We start from the raw sequence: 17,702 nt of genomic DNA, 5'->3' as shown, positions 1-17,702 counted from the left end.
TATTACCAGTTGTTTTGCTCTTCCCACAATAACAAGAGAGGAAGGGGTCCATGGCCGGACTGGGGGTGAGGGCCTGGCAAGGAGATGGACCACATGGCTCACAGCTGTTCTACGCACTTAAAAGTCCTCCTTGCAAATTCTGTTCAGTTCCATCTGCTCCGGATATTAAGATTAGCATTTGGAAACCTCCTAGCCAGGTTGGCCCCAAGAGGACAGACTTTAGGAGGGATAGAGAAAGTCACTCACAGCTGACATTCAAGTGGATCCTTTTTTCACTGATCACAAGACTAGCAGATCCTGAGCCGTAGGTGACTTTGCAGGTGAGGAATTGGCCGTTGTCTGCCGCCAAGGGTACAAAGTTGGGCACAACATTGGACAGCTTGGTACCATCTGACAATGAACTCAAGGTCCCGGATATTCTTCGTGTAAATTCCCAGGAGATTTGGGGGGATTTCCAAGGGCAACTCGCAACTGTGCAGGTCAAGCTCACTGGCTGTCCTGCCTGCAGCTTTCCCAGTATCTGTATTTCTGGCTTTGGTGTCTCTGTGAAGAGAGAACTGGCGTCAGCATATTGCAACCGCACCCAGCCCCATCTTCCAGTCAGCTGTACTTTGCCCCATTGGGTTGGGGGCACCAAGCTGGCCTTTCCACCCCAGAATAGAGGAATGAACCAGTTCTCTGTCCCCACCCCACAATGCTTGTTTTAAAGCTGGCAGCATTTGCCAGCAATGACAACAGTTGTGTATGACTCTGAGGCTACGCAACATAGTGGATCAATAAACAGGGTGCCCAACTTGGAGAGCCCACTAAAGTCACCACCTGACTTTGGCACTCAAACAGTGGAAATGTCTCCCGTTAGGGAAATGGGTCCCGTTAGGGAGAAGGGCGGGATAAAAATAAAGTTTTATTATTATTATTATTATGTCTCCTGATTTCTTAACTCCACTTTGATTCTGTTATTTTTTCATACACAGTTATTTTATATACAGGTGTGTGCCACTTAACGACAGAGATATGTTCTCCTATCCTCATTGTTATGCGATTCGGTCATTAAGTGAACATTCTAGTGCCTTTGTTGTGGACAGACATTCCCTGCCAGACAGTTGCTGGCTGCACAGGTCACTGGAGACAGATTACCTCTTCTTTGCATTGAAAGCCTCTTTGTTGAGTAAACAGACACTCTGCTGCAGGCTATGGGAGACCTGACTGCCTTATTAAGAGTCTCTTTGTTGATTTGTATATGCGCAACATATATGGCCCCCCGTTGTATATGTGGTCTGTCATTAAGCGGAAGGTTGTCAAGTGATACACGCCTGTACTAGGAGGTGCAGTGTGGAGTAGTGGTTAGACTCTTAGACTAGGACAAGGAAAGTTGGGCTCAAATCTCTATTCAATCATACAGATTCCTGGGTGACTTTTTTGCCTGTCAGTATTGCTCAGTCTAGCCTATCTTACAAGGTTGTTGTTGTGAGGATAAAAGGAGGGACCACGCATACTGCCTTGTGCTCCTTGGAGGAAGGGCAGTACATAAATAAGCTAAAAAAAGATGCATTCAATATAATTTGAGGGTCCGCTTGTAAGCGTTCACTTTTAGGTTCCCGGGAAAAGGAGGAGGCACTGCTGTGCCTGCCAGTACAGAAGTGAATTTGGAGCACTGTTTTTCAGAGGTTTTAAAGGAGCCTCAATCTGAGAATAAAAGCTGAAATAAAACACCCACAAATATTGCTTGACGCAGCCTTCCTAAAACGATAGCAACTCAGAATGAAGGTTGAAAGCTCCTTGTCCAAATGACCTCCCATGACAAGATCTCCCCGCACGTCAAAAGCTAGCATGTCTGAGAGAAGGGCTCTGATCAAGCCCCTTTCCTGAAGTGTTCCTTTTCTATTTGCAGGGAGGTGGATATTTATTTTTGTAAAAGAAAGGGGGTGACCATTCAAAACACATGATCCCTCAGCTCCGATCTGTGGCAGTACAATCCGAGGAGCATGATATTTCGGAGCATGATGACCACACCAGGGAGAGGACCTTCAAAAGGCAGCAGGCATACTTTTAGGCACTCACCTGTCACTCTTACAGATGTGGAGGGAAAATAATTGTATCCATGCCCTTTCTGCATTCTGAAGAAATAATCCTTTTGGTCACTTTGTTGGACATCAGTGACGAAGAGAGAGCAGTTGCCTTCCTCCAGCTTGTCTGACAGATAAAAGCGGACACGAGCATCCGGCACTAACGGTTTGTTCCCATCATTAGTGGCAAGCGCAGGATCCCTGTTAGGATTTCTGCCTTTTTCATACCAGTACCCATACAGTGGGCCACTGAAGTTGCGATGTGATTCTGGGTACTTGAAATAGCAGGGGATGGCAACACAGAGCCCCTTCGGTACTGACATAGCGTCAGGGGCATACAGCTTAAATTCATTGCACTGCACACCTGCACGAAGGAGAAGACAAGGAACTATTGGGGGGGGGGTGGATAGGGTAGATAGAGGACTGTTCTTTTCCCTCTCACACAACACCAGAAACATGAGAGAACATCAAGGGAAACATCAGGTGAGGGGGTGGTAACCAACAAATCACAGAATTAGGTAGCATTGGGGGGGAAGGGGGGGAGATAACCTGTGATGGACTTTCCCTCAACAATCTATCCAATCCCCTTTTAAAGGCATCTTGGCCAGATGCCATCAGTACATCCTGGTCTTCACCTTAGACATGGAGAAAGCAAACATCTCCGAATTATCCCAATATCAGTTTCTATTCTTGAAGGAATAGAAACTTGAAGGAAGAGTCATGGACTCTTCGCTCACAACAGGAGAGGAAACTGAACGCTTTCCACATGTGCTGCCTCCGACGCATCCTCGGCATCACCTGGCAGGACAAAGTTCTGAACAACACAGTCCTGGAACGTGCTGGAATCCCCAGCGTGTATGCACTGCTGAAACAGAGACGCCTGCGTTGGCTCGGTCATGTCCTGAGAATGGATGATGGCCGGATCCCAAAGGATCTCCTCTATGGAGAACTTGTGCAGGGAAAGCGCCCTACAGGTAGACCACAGCTGCGATACAAGGACATCTGCAAGAGGGATCTGAAGGCCTTAGGAGTGGACCTCAACAGGTGGGAAACCCTGGCCTCTGAGCGGCCCGCTTGGAGGCAGGCTGTGCAGCATGGCCTTTCCCAGTTTGAAGATACACTTTGCCAGCAGTCTGAGGCTAAGAGGCAAAGAAGGAAGGCCCACAGCCAGGGAGACAGACCAGGGTCAGACTGCACTTGCTCCCGGTGTGGAAGGGATTGTCTCTCCCGAATTGGCCTTTTCAGCCACACTAGACGCTGTTCCAGAACCACCATTCAGAGCACGATACCATAGTCTTTCGAGACTGAAGGTTGCCAACAATAATTCTTGAAGGAGATACAGAAGCTTTGATTACACAGGCCTACAAAACTGAGGGTCAGAGAAGTTTCTCCCAAACTTTATGGTGGTTTGATATGAATTTGGGGTGCCAATTCCAAAAACGGCATCCGTTTTGCCCTATCATATCTAGTTTTGGAGATACAGTATAGTCTCACTAGTGAATGGTTCAAGCAGCTTCCTCATGAGGAAGCCATGGTGTAGGCTTCCTCATGAGGAAGCTGCTTGAACCATTCACTAAAGAGGTTATACCGTGTCTCCAAAACTAGACGTGATAGGGCAAAACGGATGCCATTTTTGGAATCAGCAACCCAAATATACCCAGGAATTGGTGTAATGTTTAAGGAAGCAAAATGTTGGTGTTGGCCTGTGTTAAAGTGTTGGTTAAGGAAGCAAATTGGTGTTGGGCTGTGTTATCAATTCCCTTTAAAAAAAAATGTTTCTTTCTTTAAAAGGAAAATAAGTGAAGTGGTAAGAGAGTTAGCACCTGTTGTAATGCATTTGAATGCACAATAAAGATGTGTCTCATTTAGTGTAAAAAAAATCCTTGACTCGTGTCCTACTGGAGGGTATGTCATGAGTCTGTGTAGCGTAAAGACGGCCTTTCCACCAACAAGCAAGTTCTGCAATCTAAAGACTGTACACAACTCTAGCCCCACCCTCTAGCTCCAAAGATAAGATGTTATCTTTGCCCCTATAAACACAGCAAGGCTTCCTTCTGAATATACACGCACAGGGTGCAGAGCCATTTTAGGAACCCCATTTCAAAGAATCGAGAATAAGGGAAGTGCTATATCTGCCTAGTCCACCAGCATTTTAATTTTTCATTACCCTTGGACTCTTTCTCTTTTGCATCAACCCGAAACCCAGACAGTTATTTCTTGGTGAGTAGACTGAAATCACGTGGGAGGCATACTCCTAGGAGCAGGGGAGTAGGAAAGAGAAGGGATAGTTAGAAGTTAAAGCTCCTGGATCTGGTGTGCAGTTATAGAGAGTGTAATCTTAAAACAGAGAAAGGAAGGGGCTCCAGGTTGTGTGAAGGGTGGGGATCCATGTCCTCAAGCTCTGAATGGCAGGAGGTTTGGCACTTTTGGGATTTTGCATTTCAATGCAGCTGAGAAGTCACTCATAAAATTTGAATTGCCAGCTCTGTGGAGGCAGGAAATGGAATGACGTAATTTGTTCCTTTGTGGTGGGTGGGCACAGAGAAGGCAAATGTGTGCCCGAAAAGAGCAGGGGGGAAATATAGGTGAGTGGGGGTGGTGAATATAGGCGAATATATATATGGGTTCTGAGCTGTCTGTGACAGATCAGGAGAGAGATCTTGGGATGGTGGTGGACAGGTCGATGAAAGTGTTGACCCAATGTGCGGCGGCAGTGAAGAAGGCCAATTCTATGCTTGGGATCATTAGGAAGGGTATTGAGAACAAAACGGCTAGTATTATAATGCCGTTGTACAAATCGATGATAAGGCCACACCTGGAGTATTGTGTCCAGTTCTGGTCGCTGCATCTCAAAAAAGACATAGTGGAAATGGAAAAGGTGCAAAAGAGAGCGACTAAGATGATTACGGGGCTGGGGCACCTTCCTTATGAGGAAAGGCTACGGCGTTTGGGCCTCTTCAGCCTAGAAAAGAGGTAACTGAGGGGGGAACTTGATTGAGACATACAAAATTATGCATGGGAAGTACAGAGTGGATGGAGAGATGCTCTTTACACTCTCACATAACACCAGAACCAGGGGACATCCACTAAAATTGAGTGTTGGGAGAGTTAGACAAAAGAAAATATTTCTTTACTCAGCATGTGGTCGGTCTATGGAACTCTTTGCCACAGGATGTGGTGATGGCGTCTGGCCTGGATGCCTTTAAAAGGGGATTGGACAAGTTTCTGGAGGAAAAATCCATTACAAGTTACAAGCCATGATGTGTATGTACAACCTCCTGATTTTAGAAATGGGCTATGTCAGAATGCCAGATGCAAGGGAGGGCACCAGGATGCAGGTTTCTTGTTATCTGGTGTGCTCCCTGGGGCATTTGGTGGGCCGCTGTGAGATACAGGAAGCTGGACTAGATGAGCCTGTGGCCTGATCCAGTGGGGCTCTTCTTATGTTCTTATGTTCTTATTAGAGAGGGAAAAATGAGAGCTGATGACATGGAAATGGAGTGAGGACAGGAGAGAAGATGTGGAAGCAAGATTGTAGCTTGGTTTATCTTGGGAGTGGCCAACAGTAGCCTGAAACTTGGCAGCACAATGCATTTTTCACAAAATACCAGTCGCATGAACGTGTGGTAATGGACTACATCATGGTTTTATTCAGAGCCTGGAACGTCCTGTTTTCCCCTTTCCCTGACCGAACCTAGAAGTTCTCTGTCTCTTACTTCTCCAAGTGGTTCTCATCTCCTTTTAAATATTTCTTTTCCCAGAACGTCACTAATCTGTGGAACTCCTTGTCACAGGATGTGATGATGGCATCTGGTCTCGATGCCTTTAAAATGGGATTGCACAAATTTCTAGAGGAAATGTCCATCACAGGTTACAAGCCATGATGGGTATGTGCAACCACTTGATTTCAGGCTACCTCAGAATGCCAGATGGAAAGGAGGGCACCAGGATGCAGGTCTCTTGTTTTGTGTGCTCCCTGAGGCATCTGGTGGGCCTCTGTGAGATACAGGAAGCTGGACTAGATGGTTCTTTGGCCTGATCCAGTGGGGCTCTTCTTATGTTCTTATGTAACTCAGCCACCCAGTGAAAGATCCCATTCTTCACCTCACATCATGATTGGGAGAGACTGGGCAGAACAGCCTTCCAGCGTAGGCTCTGCCCTATTCCCAGAGCTTTCTTCCTCCCAATTTCCTCCTCACCTTCCCAAATCTGGGACACTGAGATCAGTGCCATGACCAAGATGCCCAGGGGATGGCCCATCTTCTCCTCTCTCTCCTCTTTGGGACTTCAGTCACTTGGCAGATCTGATGTCAGCCACAAAACCCTAGGAGAAAGGAAGGAGGAGGAAGAAAAACAAGTGAGTATAAAATCCATTCTGTACTCAGTCTCAACTCCATGCCTTGCAATGGCCAATTTCAGCTTGAATTCCATGGAGTTGAGAATGGGCACAGAATGGATTTTAAGCTATCACAGGCATCGTCCACTACCAGCCATTATCACAAGAGCATTTATAGAGAGCATTTATATTTATGCACATCAGAACAACATGAATAGGAGAGAGGAGACATTGAGTGTAAACCACTCTTGGTTACCAGCGCTCAAAAATATAAATATTCAGGACTTTAAGAACTGAGGTAGAGCAATAGGTACTTGAGACTTTAAGTTCAGTACATCAGTTATACTGGATTGTTGGAACAGCTACTTGTTGTAATATCATCCTTTGAGAATGCCTACCACAGCAGTAGGCGAATATTAGATATGTTTTATTTGACCGTGGCATATCAGTCGATGCAGTGGCATAGTGTGGGAAGGGGCCACAGGGGGGGTTGTCCTGGTGATGAAGGCCAATTCTATGCTTGGGATTATTAGAAAAGGAATTGAGAACAAGATGACTAATATTATGATGCTGTTGTACAAATCGATGGTAAGGCCACACCTGGATTTCTGGGCTGGGGCACCTCCCTTATGAGGAAAGGCTACAGTGTTGGGGCGCTTAAGCCTAGAAAAGATTGTTTTTTTAAATTTAGTTTGTCAAACATGACACATTTACATTGAAAAAAGAACAATAAACAACTATAATAAACTATAATAAACATAAAATACATAAATAAATACTCTAATGGTACAGCAAGAGCGAAGCCAAAAAATTCTAACTACTTATATTTTATATATATAAAGTCAAAACATTAACAAATGTTAGTCTATTTAATTATCTAATCCTTTAAAACTAATCTTCAAATCCATAATACATTAAATTATTATTTTCTCTTTGTTTCAAAAAGTCCATAATTGGTTTCCAATTTTTCAAGAAGTTTTTTGTTGAGTTCTCTTTAAGTAAAGTTGTGAGTTTGTCCATCTCTGCAAAGTTCATAAGTTTTGTCCACCATTCTTCTGACGAGGGTATGTTTATAGTCTTCCAATATTGAGCACAGAGTATTCCGGCAGCACTTATCATGTGCAAAAATAAAACTTCATTTTTTCTTTCCACATATTCATCTGTCATATATAATAAAAATACTTCTAGTTTCAACTGTACATTTGTTTTTAAGATCAACTGTATCTGTGCATGAATTTTTAACCAATATTTTTTTATACTTTTCAACACGTCCACCACATGTGGTAAAAGGCTCCCTCTTGTTTCTTACATTTCCAAAAACTATTGGACATACTTGCATACATTTTGGCTAATTTACTTGGTGTCATGTACCACAGATAAATCATCTTATATATATTTTCCTTAATGTTAACATTCAGAGTACATTTTATCTGTTTTATCCATAGTTTCTCCCATCTGTCCATTGAGAGTTCATGGCCCACATTTTTCGCAAGAGAGTCTAACTTTGTTCTGACATTAAGAATCTTTTTAACTATCACTGTTTCAACTGCCGGTTGCGAAAGAAGTTTCTCAAAACTTAAATTAATCAAAATATATCAGAGATCTACAGTGAACTGAGGACTGAATAATACTGTCAATTGACAGAGATTTCAATGTAGATTTCAATACTGTTATGGAAAAATTTGCACAAATTAAAACCAGGTGATTTTAAATGAATTTGCATATACTAGCATTAAATTCATTTTACTTTAATTACAATGGTCCCCGGGTTAGGGGGTTCAGTATTTGCCTTGCCCCAGGTGCTGGGAACACATGCTACGTCACTGAGCCCAACCAGAGTTAATTTCGAAATAGATGCTACTCAAGCTATGCCAGCTTCAATAGGTTGAAGGAAGGGAAGAAGACTGCAGGTCTAAGTAGCGTCAGGTTTGGTTGCAGCAAGTGGAAGGGAGGGAATAAACCTGTGTGGAATGGAAATTCCATTGGTGTAGCTTTGTCGGTATTGCCTCCACGGTGGCAATAACCTCCTTCAGACTTCTCCATGGGTCATAGGAAATGTCTAGAGTTTTGACTCTAAACTTGGCCCTCGACTTATCTACAAGATCGACATGGGGCGCAATCCTGACCAACTTTCCAGCACTGGCATTGCTGTGCCAATAGGGCATGTGCTGCAGCCTGCAGTTGGGCAGCAGATACAGAGGCCTCCTCAAGGTATGGCAATGTTTGTTCTCTTACCTCGAAGTTGCATTGCCCTTATGTCAGTGTGGGAAAATGGGTTAGGATTGTGCCCTTATACTCAAGTATAGACAGGTAATTAGCAGAGCATTTCATGGACCAATGATCTGATGGAGGGTACGGCAGCTTCCTACTCATGTGATTGGGCAAGAAAGCTGCAATTTCCCCCAAACACTATATTTGCATCATCATCCTTTCTCAACTGAAGGAAAAGGGGAACAAGTGTAAAGGGAATGAAAGCAGTGCAGACATCAGTGGCGCTGGGCCTGCGGGGGGGGGGGGGGGCGGGGCGGCGGCATTGAGCCCCCTTGGCATTTGCTCCAGGATGCCCTGTGTCCATAACAGTCTTGCTTAACTATGGCGCAACCTCAAAATAGGATGGAACAAACTAAGAAGAACATTGAAGGACTTCCTGTCTAGGGGGGCAGGAAATGTGAGCAAATATGCAAATATGATGATTAGGACACCCGAGGAGAAAGAAAGTGGGAAGGCTCCAGCTTTCGTTCTCAGCCCTTTCTCCCTAGCATCTCATAGACTGTCTTTGCACATGAAGGTTGCACTAGTGGTTGTGGCTCAGGGCTGGAGATGAGCTTGTCCCTCCTTGGATTTGCCCAGTTTTCAAAGGCATCTTCAGGCTGGACTAGACTGTGCACAGATCTTTGGGACTGGGGCTTGCAGGTTTGATTTTCTGACAGATGAATTACAGCAGGGAGAGAGAGCAATGAAATCCAGGACCTGACTAGGTGGGGCATGGAGAAGGGGGCTTAACCCTTTACCCCCCCACTGCAGTCCCCATCTTGATTATAGTTTCTCAGCTGCTATGTAGATAAGAACATAAGAACACAAGAACAGCCCCACTGGATCAGGCCATAGGCCCATCTAGTCCAGCTTCCTGTATCTCACAGCGATCCACCAAATGCCCCAGGGAGCATACCAGAAAACAAGAGACCTCATCCTGGTGCCCTCCCTTGCATTGGCATTCTGACATAGTCCATTTCTAAAATCAGGAGGTTGCACATATACATCATGGCTTGTAATCCATAATGGATTTTTCCTCCAGAAACTTGTCCAGTCCTCTTTTAAAGGCGTCCAGGCCAGACGCCATCACCACATCTTGTGGCAAGGAGTTCCACAGACCAACGACATGCTGAGTAATTTCTGCTAATGAAGCAGGCTCCTTTGGTTGGTTTAGAAGGGGAAAAATAACTATCCTTCTTCATCCCAGTAGAGAGTCTTTTTCCAAAGTCTGTTGCCTACATCTTGGCAGGCCTTGCTAAAACGAGGACTAAAACGAGGACTGCTAAAATTTTGGACTGACAATCAGCCTGAAGAAAACACGGGTCATGGTTCAGGATGTGGACTCACCTCCCTGCATTACAATCTCTGAGCATGAACTGGAGGTTGTCCATGACTTTGTGTACCTTGGCTCAACGATCTCCGACACTCATTCTCTCGATACCGAGCTAAACAAGCGCATCGGTAAAGCAGCTACCACGTTTTCCAGACTCACAAAGAGAGTCTGGTCCAACAAGAAGCTGACGGAACATACCAAGACCCAGGTCTACAGAGCTTGCGTCCTGAGTACACTTCTGTACTGCAGCGAGTCATGGACTCTTCGCTCACAACAGGAGAGGAAACTGAGCGCTTTCCACATGCGCTGCCTCCGACGCATCCTCGGCATCACCTGGCAGGACAAAGTTCCAAACAACACAGTCCTGGAACGTGCTGGAATCCCTAGCATGTATTCACTGCTGAAACAGAGATGCCTGCGTTGGCTTGGTCATGTCGTGAGAATGGATGATGGCCGGATCCCAAAGGATCTCCTCTATGGAGAACTCTTGCAAGGAAAGCGCCCTACAGGTAGACCACAGCTGCGATACAAGGACATCTGCAAGAGGGATCTGAAGGCCTTAGGGATGGACCTCAACAAGTGGGAAACCCTGGCCTCTGAGCGGCCCGCTTGGAGGCAGGCTGTGCAGCATGGCCTTTCCCAGTTTGAAGAGACACTTGGCCAACAGTCTGAGGCTAAGAGGCAAAGAAGGAAGGCCCATAGCCAGGGAGACAGACCAGGGACAGACTGCACTTGCTCCCGGTGTGGAAGGGATTGTCACTCCCGGATTGGCCTTTTCAGCCACACTAGACGCTGTGCCAGAACCACCTTTCAGAGCGCGATACCATAGTCTTTCGAGACTGAAGGTTGCCAATACAATATACAAGTTGCCTACATCCCTTTGTTCAGATTAGAAGCCCCATCTTCTTATTGCTCTGGTAATTATTTTGCTCTGGCAATAATTCTTACTGCAAACCCATTGTCAAATGTTTCTTCTTGAAAGGCATATCAACATTCTATGTAATAAAGAATAGTGTGATTTGTGCAGGTTTGTGCAGCAGTCCTGCCAGTTTTCTCATCCCCCCCACCTGCCCCCCAAAGTAGCAATTTCACTTTATCTCACAGGCAGGCCAGCCCTGCAGCTGAGCAAGAGCCAGTGTGATGTAAAAATTAAGAGTGCCAGACTAGGACTCTTGGGATCTGGGTTCAAATCTCCTTTGGGCCATGAAGCTGACCTTGGGCCAAGCATAATCATCTCAGCCTTATTATTTATTAACAGTATTTATATACCGCTTTTCAACTAAAAGTTCACAAAGCGGTTTACAGAGAAAAATCAAATAACTAAATGGCTCCCTGTCCCAAAAGGGCTCACAATCTAAAAAGATGCCAGGGAATACCAGCAGACAGCCACTAGAACAGACAGTGCTGGGGTGAGGTGGGCCAGTTACTCTCCCCCTGCTAAAAAAAGGAGCACCCACTTGAAAAAGTGCCTCTTACCCAATTAGCCTTACCTACCTTATAGGATAACTATGAGGATGAAATAGGGGAGAGGAAGTGACAAGACCATTGCGTCCTGGGCAAATCTGTCCCGGTATTGGACATTTGCCTTTTTGAGATCCAGAGATGATCCAATGTATGTATATTTATATTGGATGTACTTTTTTTATTTTTAAAGCACAAACATAGGGGGTTCAAGGGTGAGATAAGAGGCTTAGGATACATAATATGAGACTTGCTGCCCAGTTATAGTGGGATGCAAATCACTGGGAAACCAAAAAGTCAGATGTGAATGCCCAGGGACACTAATGACTAGGACTCATTTGACTGGGACCCAATTGTCCAGGACCCAAATACCCTTGTATTGGGAGAGGAAACCCACATAAACAGCCTTGTGCAAGAGCAAGAAGAGCAGAATGCAAAAATAAGAGTTAAAAGATGATATGAAAAAAGAATTTAAAACTAAAATCAATCAGCAGGATCCCTTAATCTCCTGAACCTGATTTAAAACATGGACCGAGTGCCTGTTTACACATAGGTAAACCACATCACATTCAATGGAACAATCTCCCTAGCAAGCATTCTTAGGAGTCTACCATTAGCCATACATTTGGCTACTCCTCCACTCTCCCAACCACTCTTTAGATATGAATCAGTCCCAGAAAGGACTTTCGTTTGTTTGCCAGAAACAGTTCCCTGATTGGGGAAAGGGACAGGCACGAATAGTCTCAGGCACTCACCAGCTTGATGTCCCAGGCATAGACTTCTTGGGGTTCAGCTCATCTCAGCAGGGGCTGAGAGTCACACACATCAGGCTGGGAGGCAGATGATGAAGCTCTCATCTCCACAGCAGCCAGACCAAGGCTCTTGATGCAACCCTTGGAGGAAACACATGCGTGAGCTACAATCCGGAAAAGCTGCTGCTTTGCAGCTATCTGACTTTACCAGGAAATTCCTCAATCAGTGCAACGCAAAAGGCTTGAGGTGTCCCAGCTAAGCAAACCAAAGGAAGGCGTGCAAGCCAGCAAGGACAAGAGAATGGAATCAGGGCAAACCAACTAAGTGTGAGCAATGGACTGTTCCTTTGGTCTCAGTCAGTAAAGTTCCGTGAAACTAATTACCCTTAAAACTTCAATGGGTTGATCATACCCCACGATAAGCAGAACCATCTAACCCAGTGGTTCCCAAACCCACTGGTGGTCCATGACCCAATTTTTGTTGGGTCCCATAGCAACTGAGCAGAGCCTCCAATGAAAATACGAGCGATGGAAAGATCCGTTAACTAATAACCTCGAGCCCTGCGGCGATTCAAAAATCAGATAGCTGCTAATTGCCCTGCAAAGAGTTCGCCTCCTGCAGTTTGCAAGTGTGTGTAGATATAGAGAGATAAAGTTTGAGCATCGTTTGGGGGAGTTATTAATACTTGTAAATAAATAAATAATTTCTTTCCGGATATCAAGGATGATATTAAAAAAAGATAAGGAAACTAGGAGAGCGAACTGAAGGCTAGATCCTTATGAGAGGATCTGGCTCCTGTCTCATCTCAGTTGATCTTCATTTTTCTTCTTTCTAGCCCTTCACTCCTCTGCCTCTAGGGATGTCACCAGGTCTCCCTTGACACAGCTTATAAGTCCTTGGCTTTGACAGCTGCATCCTAGGAGGAAGCGTAACTGGGGCAGCTTTCCCCAGTGTGGAGACACAGCAGCTGTGGGGAGCTTCAGTCTATCTGTATCCACATAGACAACAGAACAATGACTCCATCCGTGCATGCGTTTAGCTAGCCTGGCCCAGTGGTGTAGCTAATGATCGTGTAGCCTGGTGCCAAACGCAAAATGTTGCCCCGGAAGTGATGTCACAACCAGAAGTGACAAATTTAATTAAGCAAATTAATACAATGTTATTGGTTCCATGCTGTATCATAATAAAATCTCACTGGCACTCAGAACAAACAGTCTCATAGGTCAGTTTGGAGTTAAGCAGATCCACTTTTTGTTTCACAAGTCGTGTTTTCATTTTCTGGTTAATTGGCCATAACTTTTGTTAGAAAACAGATATTCCAGTGCTGTTTGTTTCACTGCATTCAGCATCAAATTACCTTTCCAATGATATATAACATGATGGTCTTATTCATACATACCAAGATTTTCGCAATTTTGGTCACTAGTGTCAAGCTCAGCTTGTTGCACCCCTAAAGCTTGATGCCTGGTGCGACTGCTACCCACTGCGCTCCCTTAGCTACGCCACTGGGCCAGCCTTCTGCTTCTGTTTCTTTGGCCTCTCTGCACAATCTGGCTTTCAGAGGAGTAACAATTAAGCCACAGCGGTGACCCACTTACAGTAGCATGTCAAGGACTTTCCTGCAGATCTGACCCGCGTTTGCTGCACCCAGGGTCCAAAGAAAGCCAAAGAGCATTTGACCTGCCGGTGTGGTTTTGAAGGGCATGTGGGAGATCTTTTGAGATGGCCTAACATTATTTCAAAGTACAGTTCTTAACAAGGAGGATTCTTCCCCGAACAGCCACACAACAGGATGCAAAAGGCAACTTTTAACATCCCAGAGGTGGCCAAACCACAGCTTGCGAGTCACGTGTTGCTCTTTCACCTATATCATGCGGCTCTCGGAAATGTATTGGCTGAGCTCCTTTTTGCAACCCTGGTAATATTAAAGGTAAATAAGACATTTTCGCTTTATAATTATTCACTGGGTTTCAACTGTGAATCCACTGGATTACAAGGTATGTTTAATGTTCCTGGTGCTTAAATAGATTTAAGAATTTAAACGCTTCTTCAATATTTGGCTGTCAAAAATCTGCAGTTTATCGTATGTGGCTCTTATACTAAGCAAGTTTGACCACCCCTGTAATGTAACAAATAGGAACTGAGTGATCACTACCTCTGAGGACTAGTGGTAAATTCGCTCTTTTGGCCGATACTTGCTGATATTTGCGGATGTGGGTAAAGAAGGTGTTGATTTAAAAACACACTCTGCAGCAGGAAGAAAAAATGTTTTATGCCACAAAATATACGACAATGTGTTTTGGGGGGGGTTGTAGGAAGGGTTCGGAGAGATATTCTTTTTGTGCATTTCTTCTGAATCAGACTGAAAGAAGGACCTTCCTGAAGGAGAAAAATATCAGAGCCAAATCTCACAGGTAATTATAGACTATCTTGGCTGAAACTGATTTTTTTTGTTTAAAAAAGTTCTATTTTTTAATCTTTCTTATGGCCCGGTCCTAACTAAACTCTGTGCTGGTTTTCACAAAGCCTCATCTTGCTGATTGTTTCTGCTTTGGGCCAGCCTACAACCCTTGCCACAGGTTGGAGGTTCTTTTAAGGACTGGAGAGGTCAAGGTACAAGAGTCCTTTATTTTCTAAGATAAAGCATACAAGGTGAAACCGAAGCAAAGCAAGAGGTGCTGGATAAGTGGGGTCACAGAGTGGCATCGTGATGAGCCGGTGTCGAAATTTAAGAGTGAGAGTTGAGCTAAATTAGTGTGAGATTATTTCAAGGGTGCTTGGTGCTAACTGGCCAAAGGATACTGGTTAGCCAACGATAGATGTGCCCGGGCTATTGCCAGGGTTCTCCCCATCTTAACAGGCTGTATGCAGCTGACATTGATTAGGCTGGTGTGTGTGTGTGTGTGTGTGTGTGTGTGTGTGAGAGAGAGAGAGAGAGAGAGAGAGAGAGAGAGAGAGAGAGAGAGATATGTCCTTAACATTAGGGAGAAGGAGTTGTACTGCAGGTGCAGCATAATTGCCACACATGAAGTCTGGACAGGGCCAGAGGTGGGGAGGATGAACCTGGTTGTCCAATCCTTATAATATCCAATCCTTATAATATCAGCAGCACCTGAGGCTCTTGGGTTGTGCCCAAGTTCTTGCTTCAGCTAAATAAAAAGCAGGCAGCTCCCCAGGATTAGGAGACCATACAAGGTGGAGGACAAATGCCAGGTCTGGCCCCGGCCATCACACTTACACACTCCCATGTCACATCCTCTGCCTCTAATTGGGTCTTCTTTCCATCCTTCCTCCAGGGCCTTGTGCACAAAGGCGACATGGCTGTGCTCCCGGAGAATGCCTCAGCCACAGGAATGAATGTCAGCCATGCCCCCATAGCTAAATCCCCCTCAAACCTCACAGTAGGCTTCTTGATTTTGATGTCCTTCCTGGTGGGGGCAGCCACAAATGGGCTCTTCCTCTGGGTGCTGGGATTGAAGATGAAGAGGACGGTCAACACCCTTTGGTTCTCCCACCTGATACTTGCCTACTTAATCTTTTGCTTGCTCCTGCCCGTTTTTGCTGTCCACAGCTTCCAAGGATTTCAGTGGGTCTTTGGCACGGTGATGTGCAAGCTGATCAACACCTTTGGTTCTCTGGCCATGTTCACCAATGTCTTTCTCCTCACCATCATCAGCCTGGACCGCTACCTCCTTACATACCACCCTGTCTGGTCCCAGTACAACCGCACCATTCCCCGGGCACAGAGACTGGTCCTAGGAGTGTGGCTTGTTTCCTTAATCTTGAGTGCTCCCTACCTGGCTTTCCGGGAGACCCAAGAGGTGGAAGGCCACATCAAGTGTGTCAATAATTATGCCTTGTTCAGTTCCTGGGATGGGGCCAAAGTTCACCTCGCTTTCTTTGTGGTTCGGTTCCTCCTGTCTTTCCTGATTCCCTGTGTCATGATCACAAGCTGCTACTATTGGATGTTTAAAGAAATGAAGAAGAAAAACTTGGTGAGGACTGGGAAGCCTTTCAAAGTCCTTGTGGCTGCTGTAGCATCTTTCTTCCTCTGCTATGTGCCCTACCACCTCTACTATGCTTCCCTGTTGATTACCGGAGTCCCTGAGATGCTAAAGCAAGTGATGTGGTCAGTCATGGCTGTGGCAGCCTGTTTCAATTTCTGTTTCACTCCCATTCTCTACGTCTTTGTTGGGGAGAAGTTCCAGCAGGTCTTCAAGACATCCGTTGTGGCTCTGCTTAAGAAAGGTTTTGTGGATGCAGCCAACATGTCTGGGGACAAAACCAATACTGGGGAGGAAGACCAGATCAACCACAACAGCAGCTTGGAGATGCCCCCCCCCTGAAATGGGTGATCTGCAGCCTCCTTCAAGAAATCATTTGGGGAGGAACAGAGATCAGGCAGTTCCTCCTACACCATCCATTGAGTCTTTTCCTGTGAAGTCATATGGAGTTACATGGTTGAGTGTTCAGTCTCCAGTCTATGAAAAATAAACTCTGTGGGTTTTAACCCAACCTCCACACCAGCAATTTAAGAACCTTCTGAAGATGTTGCCAGAATGCTTGGGTTGTGAAAGCTGTGACAAATGCACTGATCATGGTTGATGACATTTAAATGGATATTTGTCTGAAAGAGTGGTTCCCAAACTCTCTGGGAGTGTCTGGGTCGCTGTAAATGCTTGCGGGGTAGGGGATGGCAACAGTGCTTCCACAATCGCACCATCACCGAGGACAGAAAGGCTTTTTCCAAACTTACCAGGGGTCGCTATTGCCTTCCAGAGGGTGTGGGGAGCCTGTGGACCCCGCTATGTGCCTCCTCACACCTTCAGACTTCTTGGGTCCCACTTCCGGTTTTTATCCAAAAACCGGAAGTGGGTCACAGTCGTGATCATATGGTAAATGTTAGGTGATGTGGCCTGCTAGAGCTGCTCATTTCTGTCTCCATGCTATAACTTTGTATGAAATTGCTTATTTTTATCCCAGCAAAGGTAAAGTACAATCGTGATCAGCAACTCTTTGGAGGGGCAGCAAGGCTTGCAGAGGAGTCTGAGGGCTTCCTGCACCCTCTAGAAGGTCATAGAAACTCCTGGCAAGTTAGAAAAGGCCCTTGTGTTCCTGGCAGTGGTGCAATCATGGTAGTGCTGTTGCTAGTCTCCATTGCCCTGCCCAGTAAGGGGTAGAGGCAGGGCTTCCCTGACACCCCGGATTGGGAACCTCTGGTCTCAAATTTTCAAGGCTAATTGTTTTGGTATGAAGATAACTTCGCATTTCATGTATTTTTGGACAAACTGACATTGAAGGGAAAAAAAAGACTCATTCTCAGAAATGGGAGAAAACAGTTTTATTTTTTTGAGGGGGGTGGGGTATTTTGGTGTTTTCCAAAATTAGAAGTGCAGAAAGCAGTGTTATGCGTTTTTTATTCAAAATTTACTTTAAAATTATGAATTAAATAGCTTTAAAAGTGTATCTGGTAGATGATATAGTGTCCGCAGATGCAGAC

The 17,702-nt window shown here is 45.3% G+C and overlaps 2 protein-coding genes across 2 annotated transcripts; one reads left to right on the top strand and one right to left on the bottom strand.

Moving 5' to 3' along the window:
• Nucleotides 1–238: 238 nt before the first annotated feature.
• On the bottom strand, nt 239–2,852 carry LOC136661039 (sialic acid-binding Ig-like lectin 13). The gene is made up of 3 exons (XM_066638059.1): nt 2,804–2,852; nt 2,062–2,430; nt 239–543 (listed from the first exon to the last, which is right to left on the bottom strand). Exons 1-3 carry the CDS (start codon nt 2,850–2,852, stop codon nt 239–241), a joined length of 723 nt encoding a protein of 240 aa, XP_066494156.1.
• A 12,556-nt stretch (nt 2,853–15,408) lies between these two features.
• On the top strand, nt 15,409–16,548 carry LOC136661038 (probable G-protein coupled receptor 33). Its single transcript, XM_066638058.1, has one exon. It carries the CDS (start codon nt 15,409–15,411, stop codon nt 16,546–16,548), a length of 1,140 nt encoding a protein of 379 aa, XP_066494155.1.
• The last annotated feature ends 1,154 nt before the right edge of the window (nt 16,549–17,702 follow it).

The sequence above is a fragment of the Tiliqua scincoides genome, chromosome 10 (genome assembly GCF_035046505.1).
Source record: "Tiliqua scincoides isolate rTilSci1 chromosome 10, rTilSci1.hap2, whole genome shotgun sequence".
NCBI lineage: Eukaryota > Metazoa > Chordata > Lepidosauria > Squamata > Scincidae > Tiliqua > Tiliqua scincoides.
This window is presented reverse-complemented; position numbering and strand designations above follow the sequence as displayed.

Coding starts and splice junctions, on each gene's coding strand:
- LOC136661038 (XM_066638058.1), top strand. CDS start 15,409: ATGCCAGGTCTGGCCCCGGCCATCACACTTACACACTCCCATGTCACA.
- LOC136661039 (XM_066638059.1), bottom strand. CDS start 2,852: ATGCGTCGGAGGCAGCACATGTGGAAAGCGTTCAGTTTCCTCTCCTGT. Junction 2,431..2,803: donor GTTCAGTTTCCTCTCCTGTT/GTGAGCGAAGAG, acceptor TCCTTCGTGCAG/GTGTGCAGTGCAATGAATTT. Junction 544..2,061: donor CACATCTGTAAGAGTGACAG/GTGAGTGCCTAA, acceptor CTCTCTTCACAG/AGACACCAAAGCCAGAAATA.